At 41.1% G+C, this 18,179-nt stretch overlaps 2 protein-coding genes across 5 annotated transcripts in view; one reads left to right on the top strand and one right to left on the bottom strand.

Annotated features, from left to right (window-relative positions):
• Positions 1 to 3,148: 3,148 nt before the first annotated feature.
• On the bottom strand, positions 3,149 to 9,287 carry ASTE1 (asteroid homolog 1). The gene is made up of 4 exons (XM_038161217.1): positions 7,737 to 9,287; positions 5,891 to 6,101; positions 4,660 to 4,855; positions 3,149 to 4,399 (listed from the first exon to the last, which is right to left on the bottom strand). The coding sequence occupies exons 1-4, from the start codon at positions 9,045 to 9,047 to the stop codon at positions 4,105 to 4,107; spliced, it is 2,013 nt and encodes a 670-aa protein (XP_038017145.1). The 5' UTR covers positions 9,048 to 9,287; the 3' UTR covers positions 3,149 to 4,104.
• Positions 9,288 to 9,290: 3 nt separating this feature from the next.
• NEK11 (NIMA related kinase 11) overlaps positions 9,291 to 18,179 on the top strand; it is an 82,931-nt gene continuing 74,042 nt past the window's right edge. For all 4 annotated transcript variants that reach the window (XM_038161183.1, XM_038161181.1, XM_038161203.1 and 1 more), the window contains exons 1-2: positions 9,291 to 9,431; positions 12,616 to 12,871. In XM_038161183.1, the coding sequence (XP_038017111.1) occupies positions 12,702 to 12,871 (170 nt within the window). In that variant the 5' untranslated portion in view covers positions 9,291 to 9,431; positions 12,616 to 12,701. The remainder of the gene's footprint in view (positions 9,432 to 12,615; positions 12,872 to 18,179) is intronic.

Raw genomic sequence — 18,179 nt, forward strand, 5'->3', positions numbered from 1 at the left:
ACTGCAATTTGAAGTAAATGTTTGCTTTTCTTATAAGTGTGTCATCTCTTTGTTTTAGAAGAAACTGGCATTTACATGAAGTGAACGAGCTTGGTTTGATGCCATTGCAGATACAGGTTTTGTTTCGTGTCTTGTTCCATATTGACTTTAGCTTATGACTGTGAGATCACTTGAGTGATTTATGAGACAGTAATTATGGAAATTATTTGTAGTGTGCTGAATTAGAAAATTAATGCAATAATCCTCACTGGGCAAAAAAAAAACCCCATCCCTCTCTTAAAGAAGCTTCATTTTCCTTCTGTCTTCCTTCCTTCCTGTTCATAAAAAAACCCTTTTTCCTGGTAGGATAACTTTGAATTTTAACCCTCAGAATTACTCTTCAATTACTCAGAATTGGAGCTAGAAAGCATTATAGTAGATTTGTTTTGACATTGTAAAATTATTTTTAATATATTACAGTGTCTGAATACTCTAATATTCACTAATTGGAAATAGTGCTTTTCCTCAAAATAGTTTCTTGCATTTCTTGGAAGGATGATGGGATGGCACTGATGACAACAGGGCAAGACTGTCACCTAAAGCATCTTGAGAAAAGGATGTCTAAAGGTCTCTGCGGAGCATCAAAGACACAGTGGTATCTCTTTCCCTTGTAAACTTGTGCATGTGCATCCCTCCTCACTGTAGCCTGAAAATGGTGGCAGTGGCATTTGCTCTGGCCCATGCTGTCACAGTGCTCATCCTGTCATTTGAGGAGGAATTGTCATGAACAGACACTGGGATATTTCTGCACTTGCCATTGTGACTTGGCCCACATGCCATGCTCGAAAGTGCAGTACAAATTTCTCTGCTAATGTTACTGGAATTGTTTTCTTCTTTTTTCCTGTAGGATTCCTAGACTTTGCCAGGAAATGGGGCTGCAGACTGGGCAGGAATGCACATTCAGTCTGCTTTATACATGCATTTCATCCATGGCTCCTCCTGACCCTCAGTATGTCCATAATACCAGGACTACCAATGTGCTGGAGATGTGATTGTGTAAAGACAAAGATCCTGCAGCACTTGGCCCTCCTCTCTTCCTGGGGTTGTTACCACTGAGCTGGGAGGGCCTGACCTCTTACAGAAATGCTTTTGTGTCTTCAAGCAAAAGTTTCTTACTTGCAGCAGTTCTGCCTTTCAGAAGTTGGACAAATTTGACAGTTGTTGAACAATTACTGTCTTCGGCAAGTGGGGTGTGGCTGTTCAGTGTTGTAGTGTGTTCGGTATTTCGATACAATTCCAGAACACTTCGTTAATAAAATCCTTAGTTGTTCATTAATAAAGACAGATAGTAAAAGCTGACTGCATGCTGATAAAGAATCTCGAACAAACTGCTTTTGTGAAGGGACAGCAGCTATAGCTGTCCCATAATAAGTCTTAATTTGTGGTTGATATTCTTCCATGAGATTTGACTGCTTTGTGCTCTGCTCTTGGAGTCCCTGAAATCTAGGTAAGTACAGATGAATGCTAGATTGTTGTCTTAGATTGGAAGCATCATTGCCAAGTCTTTAAACAAATGTTACCAAGTGCCCCTTTCCCAGCACAAATCCAACTTTCTGAATAAGGTACATCATTCTAGACAAATACAATTTCAGTCTCTTAAGGACAATTTTGCCTTATTGCAGGGTGGGCTTAGTTGAATGTAGTTCACTAAAATTTGCCAGAAGTTTTGGTGCTGTGTTTTCCAATGGAAGGCAAAATACTAACAAGTAATAAATCTAATTCAATGTTATTATATATAAAACATGCCTGGACTGAATTCCGTTGCAATTGTTTTGGCTCCTCTTGTGATTCATTAGCACTTTACTGCAGGCTTAAGAGATTTTTTTCCAGAGCAGTTGAATCAATAGTGGGAACTTTCCATAAAAATTAAGAGGCTTTTCTTATGGGGTAGAAATAAGCAACAACTGAGGAATTTGCCTGCTTCTACTGAAGCATAGAATAAAGAATTTTGCTTTTAATAAGTAAAGGCCCTTTATATTTTAAATTTCCTACATAGAAGATGGAAAACCTATAATGAGTCAAAAAGGAAAACTGTACTACTTTAAATTCTGCATGGCAACCCTACAATCAGTAATTATTTTCTTCAGCCTACAGGACCGGGTTTTGCAATGAGTGTGTATCTTTTCATTAGCAATAAAGAACAGCTGAATTCTGCATTGAGAACATATTTCCACTACAGTAATTCTTAATTGAGTCAGCTTTCCCAAAGGTATTCTCAAAATGCCATGTGGTCGTAACAGTGTTTTTAATCCCAAAGTGGAATATTTGACCTTATTCTAGTCTTCTGAATTATATAATTGAAAATATGATTTCTTATCAAGTCTCAAGAATTTTTATGATCTCCAGCAGTTTTCTGATGTGGGATTCAGAGTAAATGAAGATCGCTCTTCTCACCAGCACTAACAAAGTGGAATCAAATACACCTGTATTTTTATATTTTGCACGTGACTATTTCTGATGATAAAAAACTCTAGGGAATTACAAACTTGGTAAAATAAAACATATGGCGAAATAATGGAGAAGAGGATGATTTGGACAATTAAGAATTTCAGTTTTGGTCAGTAAAATCAGTGACTGTAACCCGTTTCAACTTTTATTTTAAAGTCATCTGACGGAAATGTGATGCTGTAGGCTGCTGTACTTAGAAACCTATAGAGAAATGGTTTGTGAGGGTCTGGCTTGTGGTTGGGTGTATGTGCCATCTGCTGGTAGTTCAGTAAGTAGCAGCCTTTGTGCTGGAAAAAAAGTTACATCTTGCTAGGACAGGCTGTATCTCCAAACTAGTTCTCTCTTTAGTGTAACATCTTACAGATCTATTCTTTTCTCGTTGACTATATTTGGGCAGTATCAACACTCAGCTGTACAGTATAGGGGATCTTTCCTCTAACTCCTAAATAAGACGGTGAGTTACTTCCAAGGGAACAGGTAATAGGGAGCATAAGCAGAGCTGAAAACTTGAACACATAGTGCAGGAATCAAGCTTGAATTCTGGCAAGTTCAGGCAAAGCTTGATGAATAGAGGTGGAAGTCATGATTTTCCTAAATGCATGAAAAGATATGGAGATTCTTGAGAAGAAAAACCACAAATGTAACTATGTTTTACATAGGGAAAACCAATAGTTTAATAATAGAAGTGTTTATATAAACTAAATAGGATGGAAAGTTTGCTAATGCAAAGCACTGAGGAATAGATGATGTAGGATTTTAAAAGAAAATTCATAAATTGTTTCTCAGTATTACCGTGTAGATAGCAGGGGTTTATCAAGTAATTAGTGTACATGGAGGAAGTCAGAACAGCCATTGTAGAAAGAATAAGAGTGGCAGCAGCTCAATAGCAGAGGATTGTACACAATTACTATGACAACTACTGAGAATTAGCAAACCTGTAGAAACTTGCTCCCATGTGACAGCTTTGTGTGGGCATGTAAGTCTTTTTTTAACACATCACAGGCGGAAGGGGTAGAAATAAAATCTGAAGTTTCTCCCTGAGTACTGTCAGAACCTGTAATACTGCAAGCACAACTTACTCAGTTGTCACTGAGCAAAGCTACCTCTCCCTGCAAGTAAAAGTACTCTACCAGTAATGACTGACTTTCCACTATTTTTAAACCTGTCAATTTCTCTTTTAATCTCGGCTGTTAGACTGTGACCACTGTGTTCCTCAAACACAAACTTTACAGTTGGATGTTTTGTAAATGAAGTATTCAGGGAGATGAGGCAAAGCCAACTATAAATGTTCAGGAAAAGAACTTCTCTAAAATAGGCCTCCTTTGAAATGCTAAATGACTTTGCTCTCATTTTCAATTAGACTGATACCCGTAAAGAAAAAGAAAACGCCACAACTTTTAGACAGCATTTCTTTTATACAAAGTAAGTTACAAAATGTAAAGTGACAAAATGTAAGTTACAAAAAGGTACATAAAAATCCCCTGAACCAAGGTGTTTGGTAAAGATTGAATCAGGAACCTGTGTGAAAACAGTTGAGCAAACTCCAATACAGTGACATATTTTAATGTTACTTCTTTCATCAGCATGGCATTAGAAGTTATTCCAAGAATAGTGCTTTCAGTCATCCACTTCCAGTGCTGCAAACCTGTTAACATTGCACAAATGCTGAGTTTCTGGCACAGCACATCGGGTGGCTGTTTTTTTCTTACTAGATGCTTTCCTCTTTTTGCAGGACTCTGATCTGGTCTTGTTCATCTTCTGAAAGAAGTCTGGAGAGACTATTGACTCCACTGTATTTAACAAAACCAGATAAAGCTGAGCCATTTTTGTAGATAAGATAAACAGATTTTCCACTGAAGGTGCTGATTTAAGCTCTTGATACAGTCGGTGCACAAGGGTCCCAGTGTAAAGCCTGCTCAAAAGGAGAGAATCTGCATTTAGAATTGCACCTCAACAGGACAGGTACAGAAACATGTTGCTTGATGACAAAAACATACAGTATCCAACAGTCAACTCCTATAACTCCTATACCAAATGTATTTTTCTTTATAAAAAGTGCTTTTTCTTTGTAACTCCTTTAAAGTAGGGAGTTTGACAGGGAAAATGAAACATGTTAATACATTCATTCCATCAGGGGCTTGTGTGGAAAGCAGATTTCTGGAACAACCTTACCTACTGAGGTCTGGCTCAGAGAGAGGAGTACCAAGTAGCTGGTTGAGATACAATCCCATCTGAAGACAGCACTGCCACTGGCAAAAACTGTGTGCAGCATCTAAATCAAAGTCGTTATTTTGCAATTTCTTTTCCTTCCATTTTAGAAATTCGTTATATGCAACGCAGTCATCTTCAGCAGGTAGAACTGTGGGATCTAGGTTATAAAAAAAAAAACAACTTGGAAATAAATGTCCTGCTGTGAACAGTACAAAAGGTATCTGCAATGTATAGAGTAATGTCTTCTCCCTGGTTCTACCTGAAAGGAGGGTGTAGCCCAGGTGGGGTGGTCTCTTCTCCCAGGTAACAATCAATAGGGCAAGGAGAATGGCCTTAAGTTGCACCAGGGGAGGTTTAGCTTGGACATTAGGAGGAATTTCTTCACAGAAAGGGTGAAGAGACACTGGAATGGGCTGCCCAAGGAGGTAGTGGAGTCACTGTCCCTGGAGGTGTTTAAGGAAAGACTGGATGTGGCACACAGTGCCATGGTCTGGTTGACAGGGTGGTTTTTGCTCAGTCATGTGTTGGACTCGGTGATCTCAGAGGTCTCTTCCAACCTCATTGATTCTGTGTGATCAAATCCAAACAAGCTTTCCATCTCACTACAACCTGCTTGGAAACCTTGTCAGTCTAGTTTCTACAAACCAGAACCTAAAGAAACTGTATAACCCCGGCATGCATCATCTTTGCCATCAAATGAAGGACCCCTGGAGGAAATGTCCATAACCCTAACAGGTATAAATATTAGTGAAGCAATTTCTGTGATTATTTAATACTTTCAAATTTGCAACGCATAGACAGTGTGCCTAGGGAACTCAGCATTTTTAACTACAAATGTTTTTAGAAAAACTCATAAGGAAAAAAAAAATTGGAACGCTTCAACAGTAGTTTTTTGATGCCTGAGTACGTTAAGCATATTTTTTGTAACTTTTATATCTGAATTAATATTTTGATCCTAAAGAAAGTACTTATGAATGAAAATTAATGTTTTACCTATATAAAATGTTAAATTGATGGTTAGCACTTTTTCTTAGTGCATATCAATGCATAGAGCATGACACCTCAGGATATAGTGTAAACCAAGGTTAATTCCTCTAAATTTGGACAACTCCCTATAAATGCAGAAAAATGAATTATGGTCTGGATTTCTCTAGTAGCTGAACACCTAAAACTTCATTCTTTAGAGACATACCTGGATCATCGGTTATCCTCTGCAGTTCTCCAGAAACTATCGTTAGAAGCAGAGCCTTTAATTGGTTCAGCTTAACTTTTGGTTCTGAACAACGTATCCAGTAACACGTTACAGCAACAGGGAGTTGTAAATGACTTGGGAGAGGTTCTAGGAAACTCATTTTCACTCCCAGAGTCTCCAGCAAAAGCATCTGACGGCATGAAACAGGCACCTGAAAATAAATTTAAAATTTGGAGGTAAGAGACTTGATCTGTTGTGAGCAATTTCTAAAAGACCAGTAAGTTTCTGGTTAAATTAGTTACTGCTATAGGTTTTTGATAAAAAATTATTAAAGTTTCATAGATATTCTGAACAGAAAATATTTTTAAATACTGCTTAAGACTTTAAAAATGACACAGTTAAACGTCAGGGAGAAAGATAAAAGTAACTAATAAGTAATTAATTCCTAGCACATGTTCCCTTTTTGCTGAGCCATTTAACTTCCAGAAAGTGGTCTTATAAGCTTTCTCCATAACTTCATGCATGCAGAATTGCAGCAAGCTGTTCAGCTGCAATTTGAGCACTTTGTAAATCTTGATTAGGATTGTTTTGTCTACTCTTAGGTAGACATTCTCACAGCAAAAGAGCAACTGAAGTCAGTTTTGCCTGGAGCACTTGAAATGCTGAACATATCTTCTTCTAACCTTTTGTTCAATTGATAATTCCCATATATTCACTAAAGAAAGTTGCTGTAGTAGCAAAGCTCAAATTCATTAAACAAACAGCACACACACCAAGGTTGAAGTACGGTGCCATTAATGTCTCTTAACATGAAATTTGATTTTTCAAGCTCTTAAGTGCTGCGTTTTGTTTAAAAGGCGTGTGCCAATAACCCGTGTAAAGTAACCTGTACTTTGAACCCACAGCTGTCCGTAGCATTTAATGGGTATAGCAGGGATAGACTTGGTTCCTTTACAAAGCAGCCACCAGCAAGTCATAAAAACATTCAGCACTGCCCACAGACACAGATGTGTCAACAGTCAATCTGAAAGCCAGAATGGATAGCATATGTGCCTTAAAAATGCAGAATTAAAACACATGGATTGTATTTCTGGACGTTGCAGAAATTTCTGCATACAAATCCTAAATTATGCAACTTTGAGAATGGGAGATTACTACTTCCCATTATGGCAAGAGTTACAGTCTTAACCATTACAATTTACATAGAAGTGCTAAAATGGTGACTGGGACTAGCCTAGTACAGCTTTCCAGTGGTTTTCAGGTGTTTTTCCGGTGCTGTTCTGCTCTGTCTGGCAAGTGTCAGAGCCATGTTAGCAGGAGCACACTTGGGGCAGGTAAAACTGCTGGGCAGCTGCAACATTCACACCTGAAATAATGACTTCTAGTAAAAAGGCATGGGTCAGATTTTGTTTCAGAACACTGCTCTGAAACATTACACAGCTTCATCAAATACAAATTAGTTTTTGTAGTGTTAAAATCGGACTTTCCTAAACTACATGAAACTGAATTCCTTCCCAATAAAAAGGCAAGTATTAGTGTAGCAAAATACACAGGATGAAATAAGGGCTTCCAATGGAAAATGCAGGGAGTACAGCATGTACACACACACTACACCTTCTCTTATACTTGTCTTGGTACACTTGGAGGGGGCAGGAAGGTAAGGACATGAAGACAACCTGATGTAGCTTCTTAAATATCACAGATACTTCTGTATTAAGTAGTTAGTTACTGAGGTGGCTTAGTTCAGACACCACATTTAGTGGCCAGATGGCAAACGTGAGTCCCAACTATTTTTGTGTCACTCGTGAAACACTGTGAACTGCGATCTGTTGTGACAACCATTTACCTCCATTAACTTGTCCAAAGGAAAACGATCATCACAAAAACCTGGGGGTAGGCTTGCTGCTTGAACAGATGTTTTTTTAAGCGTCTTTTGGCATCTGTCAAATTCACATACAATGGGCAGCTCGCTGGTCTGCTTACTTGGAGAGGCATCTTCAGTACTGTGAGATACTCTCAGAAGCAGTCCATAGATAACTTGTCGGATGGGCAAAGCTGTGCTATGAGCACTGGGTCTCTGCATGTTCTCCACCTGAACGCGGAGGAAGGTACTTCTAAGTATCAGGGCATTGATGACGAACGGGGCCAGCTTACCTTTCGACAAAGCATCAAGTACCCACTGCGGCACGTCTGCTTTCCTGGCAGCCTCGCACTCATAGCTCCCATTCTGAAAGAAGTCCTCGAGATTCACGTCAGACGGAGCATAGTCCTCCATTGAAGCGCACAGAATCTCCCGTATTTCTTCCCTCTGGTGTTTCTTGAGGTACTTCAGCACGTTGTCCACGGCCTCGGCGGGCTCCGCAAACTGCGCCAGCCAGTTCAGCAGCCCCTGCAGGCGGAGGTGCTTGCCGCCCCGCCCCGCCGCGCAGCCCCTCGGCAGGCGCACCTTGCTGAAGAACGCCTCCAGCGCTTCCAGGCCGACGAAGTCGTTGCCGTGCATGACGGCGAAGAGCGGGAGCAGCGCCTTGCTCAGGCGCCCGAAGTGCCCGCAGAAGCGCTCGGCCGAGAAGCAGCGCGCGGGCACGTAGCAGCCCTGCGGCGCGGCGGCGCGCACGCTCTGCCACTGGAAGTGGGACAGCGGGCAGTAGCCGCCCGCCAGGTCGAACACGAAGAAGTCGCTGTCGAGGGAGAGCACGGGGCAGCCCCAGCGGTTGGCCAGCCCGGCGATCTCCCGGTCGGCCTCGGCGAAGCACTGCACGAAGGGCACGCCGAGCCGGCCCAGCGCCTGCACGAAGGCCTCGCGGGTCAGCAGCGGCGCCAGGCGGCCGCCGGCGCCGCGGGACAGCCCGTGGGCCGCCCGCAGCTGCTCGGCGGCGCGGCCCCGCAGCGTGGGCAGCTTCCTGTCCTCGGCGCCGCGCCCGCCGTCCAGCACCACGAAGGGCGCGACGCCGCAGGCCCGCAGGGCGCCGAAGAAGTCGCGCACGGCCGCGGCGAAGGCGCCGTAGTCGCCGCCGCGCCGGAAGTCGGCGTCGGGGGCGAAGCAGAGGCGGTGGTAGAGGCTGCTGCCGTCGATGACCAGCTTGGTGTCCCGCACCCGCAGCTCGGTGAAGAACACCCCGCGCTCCTCCACGAAGCCCGTGAGCCCCTGGACGCCCATGGCGCCGGAAGCGGTGCCGGCAGTGACACGCGCGGCCCTCCCATGCCGGATCCGCTTCCTCCCGCTCCTCCCGCTCCTCCCGCGCGCCGTCTCCTGGCGACGGGGCCGCGAACGGGGAGGGCCGGGCCGGGAGCCCCGGGAGCGCCGCGGCCGCTCCCGCTCTGCCGCCGCCCGGCCTGCCCCAGGGGACACGGGCACCCCCAGGCACCGCAGCCCCGCCGTCCGGACAGGCGCTGGAGCGGCGGGGACGTGGGACACCGCCGGCTCCCGGGGAGTGCCGCCTGTCCCGGAGGGGTGAGGAACGGGGACGCCGCCCTCGCCCCTTGCTGTGTGGGAATGTGGGCGCTGCCCGGTGTTTTGAGTCTTGCACAGTCTTGAAACAAGGTAATAACGTCCCTGAGGTTGTGCTAGGGCATCCCGGCTTCCCGAATGTGTGCCAGGGAGATGCTAACTTTGATAGTCGAGTACATTTGACCCCGTTCTACCGTCGTCCTCAAACTCCTTTGCTACCAGCGCTACTAATACAGTTTAGTTATAGTTTCTTTAGGAACAGTAAAAAACTGAGCTAAGTGAGGTGATGTCACTTTAGCCTTGGGTAAGTATTTATAAAGATATTGCAGAGAAGAATGGAACCAGTGTTTAAAAAGTTTTTTGGTTTTTTTTTTCCATTAAGGAAAAGAACAAGGAAAATATTTTTTTTTCCTTTTTTTTTTTAATTTTCAAAACATTTAAAGGAACAGGCCGGTGAAGTCATCACAGGAAAAAAAAATCAAGGTGGTAAATACTGAAGATATTTAGAGCTAAAGACTTTAGAATTTGTGCTGCAGGGGGTGGAGGGTGGCAAATGCTGATGTAACACAATGGTTCTTAAGGAATAAAAAGAAAACCTCATAACACTGGAAAATGGCCTTGATTGGCAAAGAAGGGATTGTCTTGGAAGCAGAAAATGTCAGGGTATCTTAGCTGTTGCTAAAGAAACCTGAAGGTTAATTTTATAGAAACTAAGAAAGGTCAGGGAAGAAGTTGAGATGGTTTGCACTCAGCTTGTGTAGGTGGAGCTATGAAACCCTAACCAGCAACTTTCCTTTAGTTTGCAGCACAAAAAGGAAGATTTAACTCTAGCCAGGAAAGAAAATATTAAAAAATAATGATCCAGACAGTGTAATTGCATTAGTTTGGTTGGCATCAGCAGGCTGCCTGGCTCTGGGATGGGACTTGGGAGTAGTGGATTGGACAGAGGAAACTCCTTACCAAAGATACTGTCTAGGGTATGCTGAGAATTTTTTTTTAGACTTGATTGCTTTGTTTTATCTCTATTTGTTCTTAATTTTAATGAAGCAATTGATGTTGCTGCTTGGGAAACACCTGCTCAGTGGGAGGTGGACACTGGTAGGAAAGGAGCACAAGGAAGGTTGGGCTAAAGGTTTGAGTGAGGTAGGAGAGGCTGTGGTTCATATACTTCTTGAAGAATCAATCAGTCTTATGGCTGAGTCAATCTTTGGGTCTGTTGGCTCCTAAAAGGCATTTCTTCCAGGTGCAGTGCTCAGCAATCCAGCTCTTCTGTGCCATTAAAAGGCACCTGTGATGCCGCAATGGCAATCACTAGCACCTACCTTTTAACACTCTTTAGCAGCAGACACTAAAGCTTTCCACAAATTTACATGATAATTATTACTATTATTATATGGGGAGGGAACTTGAAGCGTAGAGAGTAAAAGGTGGGAGGCATTATTAGAAATAAAGCACAGAAGTTAAACTCCGTGAACTGCTTGATCTTAAGCATGATTTTGTGGAGGAAAGGATTGTCATACATTCCTAGGCCCAAGTAAGCAGGAAAATTTGAAGGTGAGCTGTGTTAAGTGACTTCAGAAAGAAAGGGGTTAGTGGAAAGGTTAGGTGACTTTCAGAAAGAAAAAAAGTATATTTAGCTCAGCAGCTTTTCTAAGTGTACTTATTTCTAAAGGAGTTTATGAAGGTATGAATAACACAGCAGTTAGGAGAATAGAACAATAAATGAAAATTGCATAAACTTTCTAGAATTGGAAATATATTTTATGGAGTTCATCTTTCTGCCCTCCCCCTCCTCTACACCTCAACATGATCCGTTTGGGCTCCTTCAGACAGGTTTGGAGTTACAGAGAAATAATCTCCCAGCTAACATTCTTTCCTTAGCATTGGCATTTCAAAATTTTTGTCAGTGTTGCTGAAAGAGAATAAAGAAACAGTATTAGGAGTGCTGAAGTTTAAAAAACATGCAGGATTTGTATTATTAAGATGTCTTGTGGTAATCAAAGTTTATCTGTGCTTCATAACATGGTGACAGTGCAATGTCAGGCTTTTTGGTATAGTGTGACAGCAGCTCAGCAGATGGGTATGAAAATAGGGTCTTGTGCCTATACATACACACACACACACACACACACACACACACACAGAGTTTGTTGTTGCAAGATACAGATCTGTTATCTTAATTTAGGCTCTGCATTCATTTGACAGAGAAGCCAGTGACACCTAAAGTTGTACAGCTTTTAAAATTAGGCTATTTGTCTTTGCTCTTCCAAACCCACCACCATGACAATGAGAATCCTGTTTATGTGCTTGCCTTGGCCTTGAAATGCTGTGGTGAACAAGGCCAGTGTGGGCCTGCTGCTCTGCAGTGCTGATGGACGGTAACAATAGCAGCACTGATCTTGCAAGACTTTTGCTTGCTCCAAAAGATCTTCCAGAAAAATGATGCACGTAGCATTATATAAAGACAAAGTAATGAAAACAACATTGTTTTGTTATGTGCAGTGAGACACCTCCCCTTTTTCATTTGGAATGAGGAAGGCTGAGTAAACAAAGTAAACATGAGCTTCAACTAAGCTCATGTTGAGCTGTTGAAAACCATAGAAATGCCAGAGCTTGGCCTTTGCAGTCCTTATATTTGCAGAATTAGGAGCTCAGTTAGACAAGAATTCCCATCCAAAGCTGACTTGTTGGAAAGGTGGGAAAGGGAAGTAATGAAAGGACACCGAGAAGGAGAAATGAACTTTAGGCAGAGTTGGGTTTTATTGGAAGTCTTGCAGATTTTCTGTGAAACTAATTTGCAGAAGATACTAGTAGTGAGTCATGGTGAAGCTGTGAGGTCAGCACAGGAACAGATGGTGAAATCTGAGGGGTAAATATAAGAGCAGAGAAAACAGAGGTGGGAGAGAATCAAATTAAAAGTGGAGGTTATGCTTCAGGATGTACAAAAATCTTGAAATTAGCACTCTGAAATGCAGATATTTTTGGTGTCAGGTACTGTGGTGGTATAAAGACAAGTCGTGAGAAAGAGTGCCATATCTAGGGGAGCTGTGCTATCAGTTCATTGAATTAATTTAAGGTTCATTTACAGGAAGACTGACTATGTCACATCTACATTATCTGGAGTTTGCTTATCAAGTCTGCTGCCCGCAGTTTAGCACCTAATGATTCCACTTAATTTATGTTTGCTGCAAGCTGGGTACTGTAAACACTGCCACAGAATTAAATGAGAAGTTTGATAAGAAAATGCATTGACAAATCAATATCTTTCTGTTTCAAGTGATTTCTGTGAACATCCATGGAAGAATAAAAGGATTTGAAAGCTACATCCTTGAGAAGTTTGTGTAGTTTTTGTTGCACAGAGAAATGCTGAAATTTCAAGAAACTGCTAAGCATGTCACTGTTGCCAGATTTAATTCTGCTTGCTCAGATGCTGTGATTGCAAGAAGATACACTATTCAAAGGAAACTTGGCAATGGAAGCTTTGGAAGTGTGTATTTGGTTAATGACAGAAAAGCAAAACAAGGAGAAGAATTGTAAGTAAACCCTTCACATGCTTTAAATAAAACATGTTTGGAACATATTTCTTGCATTGTAGATATTTTCTTTGTGTTTGTGTCTCATCTCTCAGTTTGGTGTTGTGTTGCAACCTTAACTGTCTAACTTTAGTGAAGATGTAAGGTAGAAGCAGATTTTTTTTGATAATGCATAATTGAATACTTTCAGGAATTGATTCTGTGTTAATGTAAAGACTCAGATTGTTGGAGTGGTCTCAAAAAAAACCTGTACAGTATTGATGACCTAATTTTTATAACTGAGTTGTCTGAATGCAACCTGAGAAGGAAGAGTTACAGAAATTCCAGTAAACACCTTTCTTTTTGCTGTATACCTAACTGGTAGAAGGTTTGACTTTTTTTTTTTTTTTTTTAATTGCCAGCAAATCTTGATTTTTTTTAAGCTTACCTGAATTTGGACAAGTCTCATCTGTTTTATTGATAAACCCTTTGGGATGCTGAAGCCACAATGACAAAAGAACATTTTCAGAGTGTTGGCATTACTGTGTGTGGGTTTGATGCTGGGTTTGTGGCTGGACTTCCTGTTGTATAAAACTGTTCATCTGCCTTGATACTTACATCAAGTGAAATTTAACTATAAGTATTTTTGTTTTATTCAAAAATATTTGTAAGCCTCTTTGTCTAAAGTCAGAAACATCTAATCAAGTTGCTTCTCAGCCAGAAATACATAATTCCTTTAAATAGGGGAAGTTTATTGGTCCTTATTGATGGACACGTTACTGAGCACATATATAATGAAAGGCTTTTTCTGATTCATTTGTGCCTCACTTTTGCTATTTATGGCTACACATTATTGGCAATATTGCTTTAATAAAAGTGTAACTGAGACGTAATTCTGTTAATTGTTTTCCTTCTACATCGATTTGCAGCTTCTCAGGTCCTTGGATTAGGGTTAGGGTCCTCTAAGCTCTTAGCTTTTTTCACATGGCTTAAACAGTTTTGACTCTCTCATAGCCTTAGCTACACTTTTCTCAAAAAATATTCTTTAATGAAATCTTTCATTAAAACCATTAAACGGTATTTTTCATTTTATTTTATGTTAGAAAACACGGGATGACAGGAACTACTTGAGCTTCTAAGATGCTTCAGAATTCAGCTTATACTAAACTCATTCCTAGAATATTGACCATATAGTGAAATGTGGGTCTCACACATTTGCTGCTATAATAGCACAACCTGCCAAACCTCAAAAACAAGGAACATGCCATAAGCTTTTAAGTGGTTATTTTAATTTTTTTTCTTAAACATTTTGAGCGACTGCCTTGAACAAACATTCACTGCCTGCAGCATTTCATGCTTGCGTTTTGTTAGGGACGAGCCTGAGTGTTATCCTCTGCTATCTTCAGGACAGAGACTGAATGTCAAATGACATATTTTTGGTTTTAGTTTTAATTTTTTTATCAGTCTCTTTTTGTGACCACAGTACAATAGAAATACACCAGTACTTAACTAGTCCAAGTGCTCTGAGATTTGCAATGCTGCGTTTAAGCCTTCCATCACGAGGGGGTGCTCGCCTATCACAGTTCATTCCTTCCTTGCCTCAAGCGTGAATCGACGAGGGGATCCCCCCAAATTTCTGCCACTTATATGCTAGTGGATAACAAAAATACTGTCATAGCTGAGCACAAAAACACAGGTTATTTATCATTGTGTTTATAATTATATAGGATGTAGGATTTAGAAATGCTGGTTTCTTAAGGTGGTAAAATATGCTAGAGTTACATTCTCAATACTGCTTTCAGATAATCTCATATGGAACCATACTGGTTGCTGCTTATGTTATATATATATTTTAATTAAAAACTACGTGGTTAGAAAGAATGATCTTAACACAGCTCTTAAAGCGCTTTCACAGAAATAAACCCACAAACAACACAGCTGTGATCTCTGCAGAATTAGGATTCCATTTTTTATTGTTTCAGAGATGATCTAGAACGTGCTGAGATGAATGTTATGTACAGTGTAAACTCAGCCACAGATAATTTCCTGAAAACTGCAATAGTCTAAAGCACTATGAAAAAACATAGGAATAAATCACAGGAGTACCAACTCCCAAGAAAAGTGACATATTGATACAGGAGCTGTTCAGGGATGTCTTTCTTGATTTTCCATTAGTCAATGTCTACAGAACGAGTTAATGCAGAGACTAACAGTGATTGTCATGTAATTTCAAGTGTGCTCAGCAAAACTTCTACATGATTCTAGGAACAGTTTTAGGTTGTGCTTTCTACTTTGTTACCTCTCAAGGATCATACCTGTAGTGAGTGAAGTGTTATGCACAGAGTTACTTCAGCTGGGAAGAAGAGAGAGTTGATTATTTGGGGCATACCTCAAACAGATTTATTTCACATAAGACTTTCAGGGCTGCTCAGGCCAGCAGTGCCTGCCTTTCTAAGAAGTACATGCCAGCTTCATGCTTCTCTCCAGTTCTTTGTATGGATGGGATCAGGATTATTGACTTTCTCAGACCATACTAGATCAGTATGATATGGTTGACTTTCCTAATCTATAAACAATAAGGCCATGAGGTACCACAAGTATAGTAGCATATGTAGATCCCTTACTACAAATCCCTCTTAGGTGCTGCAATGTATGACATATTCCTTGCCTGTTGCTTTAACTTCCTAACTGTTTTTGTTTGGTTGGTTGGTTGGGGTTTTTTGTTTTGTTTTGTTTTGGTGTGTTTTTTTGGGGGTTAGGTTGTTTTTGTGGGGTTTTTTGTTTGTTTTGTTTTGTTGTTGTTTGGTTGGGTTTTTTTGTATATTTTATTTTCTGGTGGAAGAACTTTAGATCCTGTTGTATAATTCTCATTGAGTATGACAGAGGGTTAAATATCTCAGATAGAAGTCCCTGCAATTTATGTGAAAGCAGCTAAGTAGAAAACAAAAAGAATGCACTCATAAAGAGAGAGGTCAGAACCTGGGAGGTTCTTCACTATAAACAAAGTCTCTCATGTATTAAATAATCTATACAGGGAAGAGAGTATCAATTTCTCCCCTTCTTTTTGAAGAAACTAGAATCAGAATTCATATCTTAGACCCTGAAGTCACTTAAGCACAAGAGACACATCTGTACAAAGCAAGCTTCTTAGTTCCAGTTTAGACAGGATGTCTTTGTTTGTGGATGATTTGATATTTACTTGTTCCTGGACTTTATGGTCCTAGACCTACCCAAAGCAGATAACCTGGTTCGTATAAAGAAAGTAGCAGGATTGTAGCAGCATTTTTACAACTAAGTAATATTCCTGCAGTCACTTCTATGCCAGTCCCCCTGAATATCTTCTCTGTTAATGATCACAGTTAATTATGGTTAAAGACAAAATAGTTTACAGCAGAGATAAGTTCAGTACTAGCCTTGAAGGATGGCGCCTTCACTTAAAGAAAATGAATGTCCTAATTAATTGTGCTGAGGGAAGCTCGGGGTTAAGTGTCATTGATTCATAACCAAGTATGGGCAAGCAGCTGAAGCACACAGTAGGCAATAGGGACTGCGAGTTCATAAATATTCACAAGGTATTTACGTGTCCCTGAGGTGGAAAGGACACGCTGACAAGTGCCAAACTCCCTGGACTGCTCCACTGTGTGGTAACTGTGGGGTGTCAGCTCAGCTTCTGCATCTGACTTGCATTATAGCTTTAATCCAGACTCATGCTAGGATTCCTTGGAAACTGCGGGCTTAGCTGAATAATTTATCATGTGACTTTCAATTATTTATGACTTCTTATAGCAAATGATATAAAATCTAAAGGTGGGAGCGATTTGTTCCTTATGAATATCCAAGTGATAGCAGATTGCTGTGTTGTCAAATCCCTGTGTTGGCTGCCTGTTTGCTTCTCTGAAGGTATTCCAATGGAATGGTCATTTGATGCTGAATTGATTAAAAGAGAAACAAATTACTCCCTGCCAGTTGTTGTGTGCATATTCATCTAATTACACTGCTTTCCTTTATTCTTCTCCTTCATTTAATAATAAAAACTAGAAATTAAAACTGGAATTTATTAGGGCATTTTAAATTTGAGAAAGAATATTCATTATCTCATTGAAAACTGATCAAAGTTGCATTTGCTGTTATACCTTCCTGATTGTGGCTTATTTTTAAATAAGCTTTTCTTATTGAAAAGTGCTTGGTTCTGTCACGTGTACCTGTGCTTTTTCATGTAAGGCTCAGCTGCTGTGCCGTGCCTGCTGACTGGGTACGGTCATGCTTGGCCCAAATAAGAGACCATGAAAGCCTTGACCTTGTGGGTTTAGCTAGAGCAGTTTGAGAAGTGAGCCTTCATGAGCTTTCCACTTGAGTGGCCAAGCATGACTTTCATATTCTGTGAGCAATGTTACAGCAGTCAAGGCCTAGAGCTAAGTGTCCGAGTAATTTTCTTGGCTGAACGTCTGTAAGGGCAGCTGATGCTCTCAGGCTTTAGTTCCGAGTACACCTGCAATGGAGGTTGCCAGGGAGTGAAACTGAATGTTTTGCTTCAAGTTTAGCAGGCAGTCCCAGCTACGACCACAATGATTTCAGATCTAGTGCAGGTCAATACAATCCTGATTCAAAGACAGGTTTGAGAACCTCGGACTCACCCAAAGCAGCTCTTACTGGAATCCATGTGGGAAGATGCTTTAGTCCCTGCCTCCTGTATCCCTGTCAGTGCCAGCTTTTCCTGCAGCCCAGCATGGCACAGTAGGGCTCCTCCAGCTCGATGTAAGAAAGTTCAGGATGCTGCTGTGCTGGATAAGGCTCTATGGGTGCTGCAGGGTAGCTTGGCCTTGAAGCACAAGATGTGAGATTTCACCCTGCCCACACTGGTGATGGATTTGGCAATATAAAGTCACAGCCATGCTGAAGTCCTTTGCACAGGCAATTACTGTGTTAAATTTTCTAGTTCCCTCATAATCAAAAGCATAAAACCCAGCATTCTGTGGCTTCTTTGGAAGCAAAAGATCCATACTGGAACATGTCAAGACCCTTTGTTTGGCTTGTGTAACACAGGTGTCTGTGCAATCCCCTGCAGTGCTGTCTGATACAACCTTTACATCTGCTCAGTCACCTTTATGAGCTTTGGTGGTGTTTATGTTTTGGGTTTTTTTATACTGCTTTCCTTTTAATACACCTTTCTTAGACTACGTATGGGAATAAATCACACAGGACTCCATTTTCTTCATGGTGGGAAAAGGCCATTCTTTATTCACATAACTCCCTTTTATAGAGTTTTACAGACGTCACGTGGGGCTCTAATTGGTTAGTAGTTTTCTTGCCAATTATTTTTGTTGGTTAG

The sequence above is a fragment of the Motacilla alba genome, chromosome 2 (assembly GCF_015832195.1).
Source record: "Motacilla alba alba isolate MOTALB_02 chromosome 2, Motacilla_alba_V1.0_pri, whole genome shotgun sequence".
NCBI lineage: Eukaryota > Metazoa > Chordata > Aves > Passeriformes > Motacillidae > Motacilla > Motacilla alba.